Genomic DNA, 19,280 nt, shown 5'->3' on the forward strand with positions numbered 1-19,280 from the left:
TTAAGCAGGGGGACACGTCTGGCACTGCAGGATTTGAGTCCCTGGCGGCGTAGTGTGTTACTGATGGTAGGCTTTGTTACTTTGGTCCCAGCTCTCTGCAGGTCATTCACTAGGTCCCCCCGTGTGGTTCTGGGATTTTTGCTCACCGTTCTTGTGATCATTTTGACCCCACGGGGTGAGATCTTGCGTGGAGCCCCAGATCGAGGGAGATTATCAGTGGTCTTGTATGTCTTCCATTTCCTAATAATTGCTCCCACAGTTGATTTCTTCAAACCAAGCTGCTTACCTATTGCAGATTCAGTCTTCCCAGCCTGGTGCAGGTCTACAATTTTGTTTCTGGTGTCCTTTGACAGCTCTTTGGTCTTGGCCATAGTGGAGTTTGGAGTGTGACTGTTTGAGGTTGTGGACAGGTGTCTTTTATACTGATAACAAGTTCAAACAGGTGCCATTAATACAGGTAACGAGTGGAGGACAGAGGAGCCTCTTAAAGAAGAAGTTACAGGTCTGTGAGAGCCAGAAATCTTGCTTGTTTGTAGGTGACCAAATACTTATTTTCCACCATAATTTGCAAATAAATTCATTAAAAATCCTACAATGTGATTTTCTAGATTTTTTTATTCTCAATTTGTCTGTCATAGTTGACGTGTACCTATGATGAAAATTACAGGCCTCTCTCATCTTTTTAAGTGGGAGAACTTGCACAATTGGTGGCTGACTAAATACTTTTTTCCCCCACTGTATGTGTGTATGTATGGAGCATAATATATTTAAAGTTTTATTCACGTTTTCAAGTACTGGTGACAAATAATGCATTCCGATTATTGCATAGATTGTAATGCACACCTATGATGTGTAAAATACTTTTTGGGAGGTTCTACTGATTATAATAAGCTAATGGTAAGATATTTGCCAGCTATGTGTGGCGCCATGTTTGTTGACATTATACAATGCATTATGGGTGTCACGTAAACGTCTGTCAGACCAAATATGTTATAATGACGTGAAGGGTAAACTTCCGGAAGTGATTGAAGGGAAGTGAATGACCGTAGACGGCACACCCCCTTCAACATGTATACTGCAAACAGACCAAACTCATCTTGTCTCCTCTTATTATCTTTGGTTGATGCAAAAAACAAACATGGCGGCGCGCACAAACTACCCATGGTCAGATTACTTTCAATTTCTAGAAAGTGTTTTATTCAATTAATTCAATCAATGGTGAGCTCATCCGTGATGTGATTAATTATAAATAGTAATTGCTATTAGCTAATTCATATTGTGGTTTCTGACAGCCAAGAGTTATCTAAATATGACCACTTGTGTTACGTCAATCTTTCCTCAGTTAGCACTAGGACTAATGTAGCCTACATTTTCCGGTTTGGTTGATTGTGTATGCTGCCACTACTTCTGTGAATGTCTGAACATTGCATCCAAAAATAAACTGGTCACATTCAGGACATAACTTTGTAAGGACTGTGTTTGCGCAAAATGTTTCTGTGAAAAAACAGTGTGGCTAGCTCAAATGCTGACTGTTGCGTCAATCGAAACTGGACGTTCTAAATAAGCGTTCTAATCACACCGGTTTGAGCGTACGCTGCAGGGACCACTGTAGAATGATCACACCCGTTTGTTGGTACGTGAGAAAAGGTTAAAGATATGACCCATTTTATACATAGACATTGACATTATGGTCATTAACCAATTACATTCAGCAAGTCACCAGCAGAAGGAGTTCCCTTTGAATCTTCAATCTAAGCCTACTAGAAAGTGTGTGCCCTCAGGCCTGGAGGGAAGCAAAAGAAATTCCGCTACCCAAGAATAGTAAAGCCCCCTTTACTGGCTCAAATAGCCGACCAATCAGCCTGTTACCAGCCCTTAGTCAACTTTTGGAAAATATTGTGTTTGACCAGATTCAATGCTATTTTACTGTAAACAAATAGACAACAGACTTTCAGCACGCTTATAGGGAAGGACATTCAAGCACGGCACATACACAAAAGACTGATGATTGGCTGAGAGAAATTGATGATAAAAATATTGTGAGATCTGTTTTGTTAGACTTCAATGTGGCTTTGGATGTTATCGATCATAGTCTGCTGCTGGAAAAACATATGTGTTATGGCTTTACACCCCCTACTATATTGTGGATAAAGAGTTACCTGTCTAACAGAACACTGAGGGTGTTCTTTCATGAAAGCCTCTCCAACATAATCCAGGTAGAATCAGGAATTCCCCAGGGCAGCTGTCTAGGCCCCTTACTTTTTTTTCAATCTTTTTAATGACATGCCACTGGCTTTGAGTAAAGCCAGTGTATCTATGTTTGCAGATGATTCAACACTGTACATGTCAGCTACTACAGCAAGTGAAATCACTTCAACATTTAACAAAGAGCTGCAGTTAGTTTCAGAATGGGTGGCAAGGAATAAGTTAGTCCTAAATATTGTAAAAACTAAAAGCATTGTATTTGGGACAAATCATTCACTAAACCCTAAACCTCAACTATATCTTGTAATAAATAATGTGGAAATTGAGTAAGTTGAAGTGACTAAACTGCTTGGAGTAACCCTGGGTTGTAAACTGTCATGGCCAAAACATGTTGATACAACAGTAGCTAAAATGGGGAGAGGTCTCTCCATAATAAAGCGTTGCTCTGCCTTCTTAACGACACAATCATCAAGGCAGGTCCTACAGGCCCTAGTTTAGTTGCACCTGGACTACTATTCAGTCGTGTGGTCAGGTGCCACAAAGAGGGACCTTGGAAAATTAAATAGTCTCAGAACAGGGCAGCACGGCTGGCCCTTAAATGTACACAGAGAGCTAACTTGAATAATATGCCTGTAAATCTCTCTTGGCTCAAATTGGAGGAGAGATTGACTTCATCACTACTTGTTTTTGTTGACATGCTGAATGCACCAAGGTGTCTGTTTAAACTACTAGCACACAGTTCGGACACCAATGCATACCCCACAAGACCTGCCACCAGAGGTCTCTTCACAAGTCAAAAACAGACTATAGGAAGCGCACAGTACTACATATAGCCATGACTACATGGAACTCTGTAAAGAGATGCACACAAACAGGAACAGACACACACACACACACACACACACACACACACTCTACACAGAAGTACAATGTAATATTGTTGTATGGTGGTATTATACATTTTGTATTGTAGATATGTAGTGGTGTAATAATGTTATATGATGTACTGTTTTATCTTTTGTTTTATGTGTGATGTAAGTGCCTTAATGTGTTTGGACCCCAGGAAGAGTAGCTGCTGCCTTGGCAGCAGCTAATGGGGATCCCTAATAAATACAAATCAATTTCAATTTTATATTTTATATGTTGAATAAATTCTTGTGAAATTTTTTATTTCAGAATCTAGACATACTCCATATTTTAGAGCACACTATAAGGAGTATAATGACACCAAGATGTTGTCTGTATCATGTACGGTTCATGGCTCATAGGGTCTTACAGGAGGCATGTATAGGTTTGAAAAGTGCTTAAAATTGCCACTTTCATCATGATTTGTGATACAAATGTAAAAAGCATGTCAAACATCCTTCCTCCCAATTAAGTTTCTATGTGAGAATTGCCAGAACAATCTGAGATACCCAAAATATTTTCGGGCCTTCCTGGTGTGGAATCGCCCATATGACTGTGAACATTCCCACGTGTCACTAATGTCCATTTTAACTAGTACTGTCTATCAGACAAAGTTCCATCTGGCTTTAGATGAGGAAGGTGTGGTCACATTATTGCCTTTCATCACACATCATAGTCTTGGCTAATGGGCACTATTGCCATTTGTTTTCTGTCTTTTCTGACATTTTTGTGACTGCCCTTTCGGCCTCATTTAAACTCAAGCGCCCCCCTTACATAAATATTTGATGGTCTGCCGAGCGAGCAGAACGGTGGATGAACACCCCCATTTTACACACACACACACACACACACACACCTTCTCTAAGACATGAGTCACCGCCGCTATTTCAACCCTCCTTCCCTTCATTCCTTCATCCATCCATCCATGGGAGAAAATAGCTTTAATTATACTGGGGCAGAGATGGGGGTCACTCAGCTTGTTTCCTTCAGAACACAGAGGAGGAGAGGAAAGGAGTTCCTCTCAGTTTGAGAGCTACAGGGGGTCCTAAATGGGTCTGACAGTCCCTGGGCTCCAAGGTCAACGCTACACACCTCTGTCTCAGACCACATGTTGATTTTTAGTGATTACAAAACTCAGCATGTATACATTTGTGACTGATGCTTAATATATGTTATTTAATTATCTTATTCTTTGAGGTTTAATGTATGTTTAATTGAAATCAATGGAGAAAGGTCATGATGAGATGAGCCTTACCCTCTTGAGCTTGGCAACGTTCTCCTCCACAGTCAGTCCATTCAAAGTTCCAGAGATCCCCAAGAAGCCACCCAGGAAACACGGTGCAAAGCCCAACTGTTGATACATGGCAAGAACAAATACTGTTTTATCAGTCTGTGTTCATGTGTGTGTCTGTGTGATGTTTTTGTGTGTGTGAATATACATGTTTATATAAATGTGGACATGCGTGCAAAATTAGTGGAATAAAAACTCGGTGCCTTTTAATGGAAGCATCCTTTTTCCATTGGCATCGTGCATACAAATAATGATGCACACTGGCCACTATTAAAAGGTTTCAAAAGATAATTGCGATGATTATGATGAGTCCAGTTGGGCCCTGAAAGTAGAGCACCTGTTGGATGTTGTTACCTCTGCATGGTTGTGCATATAAGCCAATGGTGTCATAATACATATTTACGGCAGTGAAAATGACAATTTATAAAACACAGACCCATGTAGGTTTTTATTAATCTTTGATGCAACATTGATCAAATCACCAAAAGCATAGTCACTGAGGCAACGGTTATACAATGTCTTCCTTGTATAACCTACTGTCACGCCCTGACTCTAGGGACTTGTATTTGTTGAGTCAGGGTGTGTATTTTCTGTGTTGGGTTTGTCTATGTTAGTTTCTAGATCATTTAGATCTATGTTGGCCAGGGTGGTTCCCAATCAGAGGCAGCTGTAGCTTGTTGTCTCTGATTGGGGACCATACATAGGTAGCCTGTTGGCACTAGTGGGGTGTGGGATCTTGTTCCGTGTGAGGTATGTTATTTGTCTACCTTGGACGTCACGTTTCGTTTGTTGTTTTGTCGTGTGTTTAGTCGTCAATAAACATGAATGCATATCACGCTGCGCCTTGGTCCTTCTCGTCCGTAAACGATCGTGACACCTACACTATATATACAAAAGTATGTGGACACCCCTTCAAATTAGTGGATTCGGCTATTTCAGCCACACCCGTTGCTGACAGGTGTATAAAATCGAGCACACCGCCATGCAATCTCCATAGACAAACATTGTCAGAAGAATGGCCTGCACTGAATAGCTCAGTAACTTTCAATGTGGCACCGTCATAGGACGGTGCCACATTGCCCTGCTAGAGCTGCCCCGGTCAACTGTAAGTGCTATTATTGTGAAGTGGAAACGTCTAGGAGCAACAACGGCTCAGCCATGAAGTGATAGGCCACACAAGCTCACAGAACGGGACCGACGAGTGCTGAAGCGTGTAGCGTGTAAAAATCATCTGTCCTCGGTTGCACCACTCACTACCGAGTTCCAAATTGTCTTTGGAAGCAACGTCAACACAAAAACTGTTCGTCGGGAGCTTAATGAAATGGGTTTCCATGGCCGAGCAGCCGCACACAAGCCTAAGATCACCATGCACAATGTCAAGCGTCGGCTGGAGTGCTGTAAAGTTCACCGTCATTGGACTCTGGAGCAGTGGAAACGCGTTCTGTGGAGTGATGAATCACGCTTCACTATCGGTGTGGAAGAACTTGACTGGCCTGCACAGAGCCCAGACCTCAACCCCATTGAACACCTTTGGGATGAATTGGAACGCCGACTGTAAGCCAGGTCTAATCGCCCAACATCAGTTCCCGACCTCACTAATGCTCTTGTGGCTGAATGGAAGCAAGTCCCCGCAGCAATGTTCCAACATCTAGTGGAAAGCCTTCCCAGAAGAGTGGAGGCTGTTATAGCAGCAAAGGGGGGACCAACTCCATATTAATGCCCATGATTTTGGAATGAGATGTTCAACGAGCAGGTGTCCACATACTTTTGGTCATGTAGTGTATGTGGTGCGCAACTATGTTGTTAGCAAACTCGAGGACCCCACTTTGAGCTGTTCTATAATTAAGAGAGGGAGAAATTCCTTTTCATTTCTTTGAAGTACTTGTAAAACCCTGTTAGTTAATGACATTAAGGTCCTGCCTCTGTCGTTTACAGACCAATGTGGGCAGCCATAAAAAGCCTCTATGAAAGTTTCATCACACTAACCAACTACGAAGACTGACAAAAATGTTCAGAGGAAAAGAGGAGGATAAGATAGATGTTGACAATTCAGACATATTTGATTGACAGGGAAAGGAACTTAGACTTTGGGCATGATTTAATTCAGCAATAAGGCCCGAGGAGGTGTGGTATATGGCCATTATACCATGCTATATGGCCAATATACCACAGCTAAGGGCTGTTCATAGGGACGACGCAATGCGGAGTACCTGGATACAGCCCTTAGCCGTGGTATATTGGCCATATATCACAAACCCCCGAGGTGCCTTATTGCTATTATAACGTAATTAGAGCAGTAAAAATAAATGTTTTGGCATACCCGTGGTATACGGTCTAATATAGCACGGCTGTCAGCCAATCAGCATTCAGGGCTCGGACCACCCAGTTTATAATTAGCTTTAAAACAGACAGGGGCTGCCCTTACCAACTGTACTATTCAAACCTTTCTTTCAGATCACTGAGTAAATCATCTAAGTCAGGGAAGACCCTGTTTCTAAACACCATCCAGCTTTCCCGATCAGTGACCATGATAAAGGGAGATGCATCACTGTGGTCAGGACTCCCCTTGTAAAGCTTACGACAATTTCATTGCCTGACTTACGACAAATAATTAACTTTATCTAGACAAGGACCACCAACATTAAATCCACAGGTCATTGATGAGAGAGGTCAAAGGAGAATGGCAGGAATCGTGCAAGCTAACAGGCGGTCCACAAACAGGCAAATAATGTCGCAGTACCGCAGTGGTGTTCAGAACGGCATCTCGGAATGGACAACTCGTCAGTCCTTGTTACGGATGGGCTATTGCAGCAGATGTCCACACCGGGTTCCACTCCTAACACTGGACAATTGAGGAGTGGAAAAACATCACCTGGTCCGACGAATCCCGGTTCCTGTTGCGTCATGCTGATGGCAGAGTCAGGATTTGGCGTAAGTGGCATGAGTCCATGGCCCCATCCTGCTTGGTGTCAACGGTACAGGCTGGTGGCGGTGGTGTAATGGTGTGAGGAATGTTTTCTTGGCACACGTTAGGCCCCTTGATACCAATTGAGCAACGTTTAAACGCCACACCTTATAGAATCCATTCCCCAAAGAATTCAGGATGTTCTGGAGGCAAAGGGGGTCCGTCCCGGTACTAGATGGGTGTACCTAACAAACTGGCCACTGAGTGTATAGTGACAGGACATCTTATTTGGGGGGGGGGCGAAGAGGAAAAAGTGGGTCTTTATGATTTCAAATTTGCCCTGGAATCGATGTTGTGTGTGTGAAAATAGCTGTACAGTGAAAGGAGCACGTGGAGAGTGTGCATCCTTCAGAGTGTACACTAATCCCTCCTCCAGGAGAGGGCTGCGTGGTGCGGCACTCGCCTCTCAGTGTCCTCTCCAATCCTGTGCATTCACAGATCCCAAATCATGTTAGCTGTGTATTATGCAAGCAGGGCGTTTGTTCCCCCACCTGTCAATGCAGGGATTAGTTGACACACGCTGAAGGGGGCTTCAACCTTTAGGGGAACAGGCAGAAATAGATTCCTCTGATGCGTGTTACACCTATTCACTCAGCTCTGGCCTGCACCACAGTGACAGGCATTTTTGATGGCGCCTTAACCTGGGGTCCATTCATATTTGGAATGTTTGTTGACGTTTGTTTGTGAGTAGAGGAGTCATGCAAGGGATAAAAAACAGCCCATTAGAGGACAGAGAACTTACCTAAAGCAATATAAACCATGTTAAATTATCTATTCATGTCAACTGGCTGGTAGATCTGAATTCGTTTTTTTACTAAATTGCAGCCACTCAGATGCCCCTCTCACCTGATCGAAAAGCATTTTCTTCATGGCAGCACTTTTGGTCCCCCCAGTGACCAGCTTGTCCAGAACCTTGTACCAGCTACCTATTACAGGGCCCTGGGGTTGAAAAAAATAACAATCAGGATATTTCACACAGATTCATCATGAAAAGACTGATGGCTTAACAGCAGGAATCAATCAATCAAAAATTACTATGCTTTCGTAACATTCTGGAAACAAATATGTTAGACAACAACAGGGTTGGGGTCAATTCGAATTGAAGAAGTCAGTCAATTCAGGAAGTAAACTGACGTTCCAAATCATTAATTGAAAAAAGGCACACATGCACACACACACACACACACACACACACACACACTGTGGTGAGGCACATTAACAGAGTTTCTCAGCTCTCTGTCATGTCAGTCATGTCACCGAGTGTGTGAGAGGGAACATCTGTGTATGGCGTGTCTAGGAGCCTTGATGCTGTGGCCTAGCCTTGGGTGGAGTCCAGCCAAGGAGTTGAAGGAGTTTACCATTCAGTCACTGGCTTCATTAATAAGTGCATCGACGACGTCGTCCCCACTACTTACATATCCCAACCATAAGCCATGGATTACAGGCAACGCCTGCACTGAGCTAAAGGCTAGAGCTGCCGCTTTCAAGGAGCGGGACACAAATCTGGATGCTTATAAGAAATCCTGCTACGACCTCCGACGAGCCATCAAACAGGCAAAGCGTCAATACAGGACTAAGATTGAATCCTACTACGCCGGCTCTGACGCTCGTCGGATATGGCAGGGCTTGCAAACTATCACAGATTACAAAGGGAAACATAGCAGGGAGCGTCGCAGGGACGCGGGCTAACCAGACGAGCGTATTGCCTTCTATGCTCACTTCGAGGCAAGCAACACTGAACCATGCATGAGAGCACCAGCTGTTCCGTACGACTGTGTGATCACGATCTCCGTAGCCGATGTGAGTAATACCTTTAAACAGGTTAACATTCAGGTTAACAAACAGGTTAACAAGGCCGCAGGGAAGTGTCTTCACTGACATTTTCAACCTCTCCCTGACCCAGTCTGTAATACTTACATTTCAAGCAGACCACCATAGTCCCTGTGCCACCATAGTCCCAAGAACGCCAAGGTAACCTGTTTAAATGACTATCGCCCCGTTGCACTCACATCTGTAGCCATGAAATGCTTTGAAAGGCTGGTCATGGCTCACATCAACAGTATCATCCCAAACACCCTGGACCCACTCCAATTCGCATACCGCCCCAACAGATCCACAGATCTTCTCCCACTTGGACAAAAGGAACACCTATGTGAGAATGCTGTTCATTGACTAGAGCTCAGCTCATCACTAAGCTAAGGTCCCTGGGACTGATCACCTTCCTCTGCAACTGGAGCCTGGACTTCCTGACGGGCCGCCCCCAGGTCGTAAGGGTAGGCAACAACACATCCGCCACGCTGACCCTCAACACGAGGGCCCCTCAGGTGTGTGTGCTTAGTGCCCTCCTGTACTCCCTGTTCACCCACGACTGCGCGGCTACGCATGACTCCAACACCATCATTAAGTTTGCTGACAACACAACGGTGGGAGGCCTGATCACACACACAAGACGGCAAGACAACAACTCTTCCCCCTCAAGAGGCTGAAAAGATTTGGCATGGGCCCTCAGATCCTCAAAAAGTTATACAGCTGAATCATTGAGAGCATCTTGACTAGCTGCATCACTGCTTTGTATGGCAACTGCTTGGCATCTGACCACATGGTGCTTCAGAGAGTACTGCGTACAGCCCAGTACATCAATTCGGCCGAGCTCCCTGCCATCCAGGACCTCTATACCAGGTGGTGTCAGAGGAAGGCCCTAAAAATGGTCAAAGACTCCAGTCACCCAAGTCACAGACTTGGTGCATCGGCAAGCGGTACCGATGCACCAAGTCTGGAACCAACAGGACCCTGAACAGCTTCTACCCCTAAGCCATAAGACTACTAAATAGTTGAATAGTTAACCAAATTGCCACCCGGACTATCTGCATTTACCGTTTTTGCACAAACTTTTATTTTGACTCATCATATACGCTGCTGCTACTGTTTATTATATATCCTGTTGTCTAGTCTTTATTTCTAGTTATATGTACATATCTACCTCAATTACGATCGTACCCCTGCACATCGACTCGGTACTGGTACCCCGTATATACAGTGCATTCGGAAAGTATTCAGACCCCTTTACTTTTTCCACATTTTGTTACATTACAGCCTTATTCTAAAATGTATTAAATAAAACATTTTCCTCATCAATCTATACGCAATACCCCTTAATGACAAAGCGAAAAAAGGTTTTTAGAAATGTTTGCAAATTTAGAAAAAATAAAAAACAGAAATACCTTATATACACTACCGTTCAAAAGTTTGGGGTCACTTAGAAATGTCCTTGTTTTCAAAAGAAAAGCAAATTTTTTTGTCCATTAAAATAACATCAAATGGATCAGAAATACAGTGTAGACATTGTTAATGTTGTAAATGGCTATTTTAGCTAGAAACTGCTGATTTTTTATGGAATATCTACATAGGCGTACAGAGGCCCATTATCAGCAACCATCAGTCCTGTGTTCCAATGGCACATTGTGTTTGCTAATCCAAGTTTATCATTTTAAAAGGCTAATTGATCATTAGAAAATCCTTTTGCAATTATGTTAGCACAGCTGAAAACGGTTGTGCTGATTAAAGAAGCAATAAAACTGGCCTTCTTGAGACTAGTTGAGTATCTGGACCATCAGAAATTGTGGGTTCGATTACAGGCTCAAAATGGCCAGAAACAAAGAACTTTCTTCCGAAACTAGTCAGTCTATTCTTGTTCTGAGAAAAGGCTATTCCATGTGAGAAATTGCCAAGAAACTGAAGATCTCGTACAACGCTGTGTACTACTCCCTTCACAGAACAGCGCAAACTGGCTCTAACCAGAATAGAAAGAGGAGTGGGAGGCCCCGGTGCACAACTGAGCAAGAGGACAAATACATTAAAGTGTCTAGTTTGAGAAACATATGGGGGATTGGAAGTGATGCAGAAAATTACATTGATGGAAGTTACAATCAATCTGCAATATTAAAGCTGATCTACCCCCTACATTTTTTATAACAATCACAAAATAGTTGGTTCTCAACTGGCAGCTTCATTAAATAGTACCCGCAAAACACCAGTCTCAACGTCAACAGTGAAGAGGCGACCTTCTAGGCAGAGTTGCAAAGAAAAAGCCATATCTCAGACTGGCCAATAAAAAGAAAAGATTAAGATGGGCAGTCTGAGATATGGCTTTTTCTTTGCAACTCTGCCTAGAAGGTCAGCATCCCGGAGTCGCCTCTTCACTGTTGACGTTGAGACTGGTGTTTTGCGGGTACTATTTAATGAAGCTGCCAGTTTTGTGATTGTTATAAAAAAAAAAAAATGTAGGGGGCAGATCAGCTTTAATATTGCAGATTGATTGTAACTTCCATCAATGTAATTTTCTGCATCACTTCCAATCCTCCATATGTTTTTTTTCTCGCAAATATATATATATATATATATATATATATATATATATATATATATATATATATATATATATATACATACAGTGGGGGAAAAATGTATTTAGTCAGCCACCAATTGTGCAAGTTCTCCCACTTAAAAAGATGAGAGAGGCCTGTAATTTTCATCATAGGTACACGTCAACTATGACAGAGAAAATGAGGGAAAAAAATCCAGAAAATCACATTGTAGGATTTTTAATGAATTTATTTGCAAATTATGGTGGAAAATAAGTATTTGGTCAATAACAAAAGTTTCTCAATACTTTGTTAAATACCCTTTGTTGGCAATGACACAGGTCAAACGTTTTCTGTAAGTCTTCACAAGGTTTTCACACACTGTTGCTGGTATTTTGGCCCATTCCTCCATGCAGATCTCCTCTAGAGCAGTGATGTTTTGGGGCTGTCGCTGGGCAACACAGACTTTCAACTCCCTCCAAAGATTTTCTATGGGGTTGAGATCTGGAGACTGGCTAGGCCACTCCAGGACCTTGAAATGCTTCTTACGAAGCCACTCCTTCGTTGCCCGGGCGGTGTGTTTGGGATCATTGTCATGCTGAAAGACCCAGCCACGTTTCATCTTCAATGCCCTTGCTGATGGAAGGAGGTTTTCACTCAAAATCTCACGATACATGGCCCCATTCATTCTTTCCTTTACACAGATCAGTCATCCTGGTCCCTTTGCAGAGAAACAGCCCCAAAGCATGATGTTTCCACCCCCATGCTTCACAGTAGGTATGGTGTTCTTTGGATGCAACTCAGCATTCTTTGTCCTCCAAACACGACGAGTTGAGTTTTTACCAAAAAGTTATATTTTGGTTTCATCTGACCATATGACATTCTCCCAATCCTCTTCTGGATCATCCAAATGCACTCTAGCAAACTTCAGACGGGCCTGGACATGTACTGGCTTAAGCAGGGGGACACGTCTGGCACTGCAGGATTTGAGTCCCTGGCGGCGTAGTGTGTTACTGATGGTAGGCTTTGTTACTTTGGTCCCAGCTCTCTGCAGGTCATTCACTAGGTCCCCCCGTGTGGTTCTGGGATTTTTGCTCACCGTTCTTGTGATCATTTTGACCCCACGGGGTGAGATCTTGCGTGGAGCCCCAGATTGAGGGAGATTATCAGTGGTCTTGTATGTCTTCCATTTCCTAATAATTGCTCCCACAGTTGATTTCTTCAAACCAAGCTGCTTACCTATTGCAGATTCAGTCTTCCCAGCCTGGTGCAGGTCTACAATTTTGTTTATGGTGTCCTTTGACAGCTCTTTGGTCTTGGCCATAGTGGAGTTTGGAGTGTGACTGTTTGAGGTTGTGGACAGGTGTCTTTTATACTGATAACAAGTTCAAACAGGTGCCATTAATACAGGTAACGAGTGGAGGACAGAGGAGCCTCTTAAAGAAGAAGTTACAGGTCTGTGAGAGCCAGATATCTTGCTTGTTTGTAGGTGACCAAATACTTATTTTCCACCATAATTTGCAAATAAATTCATAAAAAATCCTACAATGTGATTTTCTGGATTTTTTTTTCTCAATTTGTCTGTCATAGTTGACGTGTACCTATGATGAAAATTACAGGCCTCTCTCATCTTTTTAAGTGGGAGAACTTGCACAATTGGTGGCTGACTAAATACTTTTTCCCCCCACTGTATATATCACTAGGTCAGGATATTTAAGCCTCCATATATCCACTAGTTCTAATGTATCCATGACATTCATGATTTCCTTAAGAGCAGGAGGGTGATAGTTTTTCATTATTTGGTCCATAAAGGTTAATGAGCCATTGTCATGCGTCTGGGTGTAGCGGTAGGATGGAATCAGGCGCAGGACACAGAACTGTATAAACAAAGTTCTTTACTGGAACAAAATTAGCAGAGCAAATCCTCCACGCAAGGAAGAGCACAAACTGGCTCAACAAAATACAGCAAAACAACGAACAATCACGCACAACACCATGAGGGAACCAGAGGGTAAAATAGAGAAACAAATTAACATAATGGGTAACAGGTGTGATCAATACAGACAAGACAAGTTTAACACAGAAAACATCGATCGGTGGCAGCTAGTACTCCGGTGATGACAAACGCCGAAGCATGCCCGATCAAGGAGGAGGGGCAGCCTCGGCAGAATTCGTGACAGTACCCCTCCCCTTGACGCGCGGCTCCAGCTGTGCGCCGACACCGGCCTCGGGGACGGCCAGGAGGACGCGGAGCAGGGCGAGTCGGATGACGACGATGGAACTCCCTCAACAGGGAGGATCGAGAATGTCCCTCCTGGGAACCCAGCTCCGTTCCTCCGGACCGTACCCCTCCCACTCCACAAGATACTGCAGGCCCCCCACCCGACGCCTTGAATCCAGAATGGAACGGACCGAGTACGCCGGTGCCCCCTCGATGTCCAATGGGGGCGGAGGAACTTCCCGCACCTCAGACTCCTGGAGCGGACCAGCTACCACCGGCCTGAGGAGAGACACATGGAACGAGGGGTTAATACGGTAATCAGGGGGGAGCTGTAACCTATAACAAACCTCGTTCAAGCTCCTCAGGACTTTAAAGGGCCCCACAAGCCGCCGACCCAGCTTCCAGCAGGGCAGGCGAAGGGGCAGGTTTCGGGTCGAGAGCCAGACCCGGTCCCCCGGTGCATACACCGGAGCCTCACTGTGGTGGCGGTCGGCACTCGCCTTCTGATGCCTGATAGCCCTTTGCAGGCGTACATGGGCAGCGTTCCAGGTCTCCTCCGGGCACCGAAACCATTCATCCACCGCAGGTGCCTCGATCTGGCGCTGATGCCATGGTGCCAGGACCGGCTGATAACCTAGTACACACTGAAAGTGAGACAGGTCAGTGGAGGAGGGAATTTTGTGCAATTTCTGCCCAGGGGATGTAAACTGACCAATCCCCGGGCCGGTCCTGGCAATATGACCTCAGAAACCTACCCACATCCTGGTTTACTCTCTCCACCTGCCCATTACTCTCGGGGTGAAACCCTGAGGTCAGGCTGATCGAGACCTACAGATGGCCCATGAACGCTTTCCAGACCCTTGATGTGAACTGCGGACCCCGATCAGACACTATATCCTCAGGTACCCCGTAGTGCCGGAAGACGTGTGTAAACAGGGCCTCCGTAGTTTGTAGGGCTGTAGGGAGACCGGGCAAAGGAATGAGACGACAGGACTTAGAAAACCGATCCACAACGACTACGATCGTGGTATTCCCTTGTGACGGGGGGAGGTCCGTAACAAAGTCCACCGATAGGTGTGACCACGGGCGTTGTGGAACGGTGAGAGGTTGTAATTTCCCTCTGGGCAGGTGTCTAGGTGCCTTGCACTGGGCGCACACCGAACAGGAGGAAACATAAACCCTCACTTCCTGAGCTAAGGTAGGCCACCAGTATTTCCCACTAAGACAGCTTACTGTCCGACCGATGCCAGGATGACCAGAAGAGGGTGACGTGTGAGCCCAATAGATCAATCGATCACGAACATCAGACGGAACGTACACACGACCCACTGGACACTGGGGGGGAGCGGGCTCCGTGTGTAACGCCCACTTGATGTCCGCGTCAACCTCCCATACCACCGGTGCCACCAGACAAGAAGCTGGAAGTATGGGAGTGGGCTCCCTGGACCGCTCCTCTGTGTCATACAGCCGGGACTGAGCGTCTGCCTTAGCATTCTGGGAACCTGGTCTGTAGGAAAGGGTGAAATGAAAACGCGTGAAAAACATGGCCCATCTTGCCTGGCGAGGGTTCAGTCTCCTCGCCGCCCGTATGTACTCCAAATTGCGGTGGTCAGTCAAAATGAGAAAAGGGTGTTTGTCCCCCTCAAGCCAATGTCTCAACGCCTTTAGAGCCTTCACAACAGCTAACAGCTCCCGGTCCCCCACATCATAGTTTTGCTCCGCCGGGCTGAGCTTCTTTGAGAAGAAAGCACAGGCGTGGAGCTTTGTGGGCGTACCTGAGCGCTGAGACAGTACGGCTCCTATCCCAGCCTCAGACGCGTCCACCTCGACTATGAATGCCAAGGAGGGAACCGGATGAGCCAGCACAGGAGCCGAAGTGAACAGTGCCTTCAGGTGACCAAATGCCCTGTCCGCCTCCACTGACCACCGCAGGCGCACCGGTCCCCCCTTCAGCAAGGAGGTAATGGGAGCTGCTACCTGACCGAAGCCCCGGATAAACCTCCGGTAGTAGTTGGAAAACCCTAAGAATCGCTGCACCTCCTTAACCGTGGTTGGAGTCGGCCAATTACGCACGGCTGCAATGCGGTCATTCTCCATCTCCACCCCTGACTCGGACAGGCAGTGTCCTAAGAAGGAGACGGACTGTTGGAAGAACAGACATTTCTCAGCCTTGACGTACAGGTCATGCTCCAACAGTCGACCAAGCACCTTGCGCACCAGGGACACATGCTCGGCTCGTGTAGCGGAGTATATGAGAATATCATCTACAGTGAGGGAAAAAAAGTATTTGATCCCCTGCTGATTTTGTACGTTTGCCCACTGACAAAGAAATGATCAGTCTATAATTTTAATGGTAGGTTTATTTGAACAGTGAGAGACAGAATAACAACAAAAAAATCCAGAAAACGCATGTCAAAAATGTTATAAATTGATTTGCATTTTAATGAGGGAAATAAGTATTTGACCCCCTCTCAATCAGAAAGATTTCTGGCTCCCAGGTGTCTTTTATACAGGTAATGAGCTGAGATTAGGAGCACACACTTAAAGGGAGTGCTCTTAATCTCAGTTTGTTACCTGTATAAAAGACAGAAGCAATCAATCAATCAGATTCCAAACTCTCCACCATGGCCAAGACCAAAGAGCTCTCCAAGGATGTCAGGGACAAGATTGTAGACCTACACAAGGCTGGAATGGGCTACAAGACCATCGCCAAGCAGCTTGGTGAGAAGGTGACAACAGTTGGTGCGATTATTCGCAAATGTAAGAAACTCAAAAGAACTGTCAATCTCCCTCGGCCTGGGGCTCCATGCACGAGCTCACCTCGTGGAGTTGCAATGATCATGAGAACGGTGAGGAATCAGCCCAGAACTACACGGGAGGATCTTGTCAATGATCTCAAGGCAGCTGGGACCATAGTCACCAAGAAAACAATTGGTAACACACTACGCCGTGAAGGACTGAAATCCTGCAGCGCCCGCAAGGTCCCCCTGCTCAAGAAAGCACATATACAGGGCCATCTGAAGTTTGCCAATGAACATCTGAATGATTCAGAGGAGAACTGGGTGAAAGTGTTGTGGTTAGATGAGACCAAAATCGAGCTCTTTGGCATCAACTCAACTCACCGTGTTTGGAGGAGGAGGAATGCTGCCTATGACCCCAAGAACACCATCCCCACCGTCAAACATGGAGGTGGAAACATTATGCTTTGGGGGTGTTTTTCTGCTAAGGGGACAGGACAACTTCACCGCATCAAAGGGATGGTGGACGGGGCCATGTACCGTCAAATCTTGGGTGAGAACCTCCTTCCCTCAGCCAGGGCATTGAAAATGGGTTGTGGATGGGTATTCCAGCATGACAATGACCCAAAACACACGGCCAAGGCAACAAAGGAGTGGCTCAAGAAGAAGCACATTAAGGTCCTGGAGTGGCCTAGCCAGTCTCCAGACCTTAATCCCATAGAAAATCTGTGGAGGGAGCTGAAGGTTTGAGTTGCCAATCGTCAGCCTCGAAACCTTAATGACTTGGAGAAGATCTGCAAAGAGGAGTGGAACAAAATCCCTCCTGAGATGTGTGCAAACCTGCTGGCCAACTACAAGAAACGTCTGACCTCTGTGATTGCCAACAAGGGTTTTGCCACCAAGTACTAAGTCATGTTTTGCAGAGGGGTCAAATACTTATTTCCCTCATTAAAATGCAAATCAATTTATAACATTTTTCACATGCGTTTTTCTGGATTTTGTTGTTGTTATTCTGTCTCTCACTGTTCAAATAAACCTACCATTAATATTATAGACTGATCACGTCTTTGTCAGTGGGCAAACGTACAAAATCAGCAGGGGATCAAATACTTTTTTCCCTCACTGTATATACACCACTACACCCTGTCCGTGCAGGTCCCTGAAAATCTAATCGACAAAGGATTGGAAGACTGAGGGAGCATTCATCAACCCGTACGGCATGACGAGGTACTCATAGTGCCCAGAGGTGGTACTAAATGCCGTCTTCCACTCATCCCCTTCCCGGATACGCACCAGATTGTACGCGCTCCTGAGATCCAATTTGGTGAAATTTGGCAAAATTCCATCCTTCACAAAAAATAAACTTGAGGAGGCAGGGGAAGTGGAGTGCCGAATGTATCCCTGTCCCAGAGATTCGGAGACATATGTTTCCATAGCCGCCGTCTCCTCCTGTGACAGAGGATACATGTGACTTTGAGGAAGTGCAGCGCCCTCCCAGAGATTTATCGCACAATCCCCCTGTCGATGGGGTGGTAATTGAGTCGCCTTCCTTTTACAGAGGCGAGAGCCAAATCAGTATATTCGGGGGGTATGTGCATCGTGGAGACCTGGTTTGGACTCTCCACCGTAGTTGCACCTAAGACAACACCTACACACCTCCCCGAGCACTGACGTGACCATCCCTTGAGAGCCCTCTGTTGCCACGAAATATTGGGGTCATCAGTGGCTAACCAGGGAAGCCCCAGCACCACGGGAAACACAGGAGAATCGATCAGGAAGAGACTGATTCTCTCCTCATGACCCTCCTGCGTTTCCATCCGGAGTGGAGCTGTAACCTCCCTAATCAGGCCGACCCTAAAGGGCGACTATCTAAGGCATGTATGGGGAAGGGCACATCAACAGGCACAATAGGGATCCCTAATCTACGTGCAAACAGACGGTCTATATAATTCCCAACTGCGCCGGAATCTACGAGCGCCTTATGCTGGGAATGTGGGGAAAACTCAGGTAATCTTACACACACGTGAGCAACAGGGAGCTCTGGGTGAGTTGGGTGCTTACTCACCTGGGATGGTCCACCAGTGCCCTTCCTGCTGCCTCGACTCCCTGAGGACCCTTTCCAGCAGTGTGTCCTCTGCGGCCACAGTTGGTGCAGGAAACAGTCCCCTTACCGGTCCCCCTTACATCAGCACCTCCAAGCTCCATGGGTGTAGGTTCGGAAGTGCTGGGGGATGGACTGGACGGACCCTGATCCGGCCGTCCGCGGGTGGCTAACAGGTTATCCAGCCGGATAGATAAGTCTATCAGCTGGTCCAGTTTAAGAGTGGTGTCCCTGCAGGCCAGCTCCCGACGAACGTCCCCCCGTCGGCTGCATCGGTAGTGGTCTATCAGGGCCCTCTCATTCCATCCCGCGCTGGCAGACAAGGTTCTGAAGTCCAATGCGAAGTCCTGTGCGCTCCTCTTCCCCTGTCTGAGGTGGAACAACCGCTCTCCCGCCGCTCTCCCCTCCGGTGGATGATCGAATATAGCCCGGAAACGGTGGGTAAAGTCCTCATAGCGCACAGACTCCGCATCTATACCTCCCCACTCCGTG

The 19,280-nt window shown here is 45.8% G+C and overlaps 1 protein-coding gene across 2 annotated transcripts in view; it reads right to left on the bottom strand.

Moving 5' to 3' along the window:
• The window catches only part of LOC311106941 (mitochondrial inner membrane protein Mpv17-like), a 56,141-nt gene that overhangs the window by 7,039 nt on the left and 29,822 nt on the right, over positions 1 to 19,280 (bottom strand). For both annotated transcript variants that reach the window (XM_084149345.1, XM_084149344.1), the window contains exons 4-5: positions 8,214 to 8,306; positions 4,367 to 4,462 (exon numbers count right to left, since the gene is read on the bottom strand). In XM_084149345.1, the coding sequence (XP_084005471.1) occupies positions 4,367 to 4,462; positions 8,214 to 8,306 (189 nt within the window). The remainder of the gene's footprint in view (positions 1 to 4,366; positions 4,463 to 8,213; positions 8,307 to 19,280) is intronic.

The sequence above is a fragment of the Coregonus lavaretus genome (assembly GCF_964263955.1).
Source record: "Coregonus lavaretus genome assembly, chromosome: 31".
Classification (NCBI taxonomy): Eukaryota; Metazoa; Chordata; class Actinopteri; order Salmoniformes; family Salmonidae; genus Coregonus; species Coregonus lavaretus.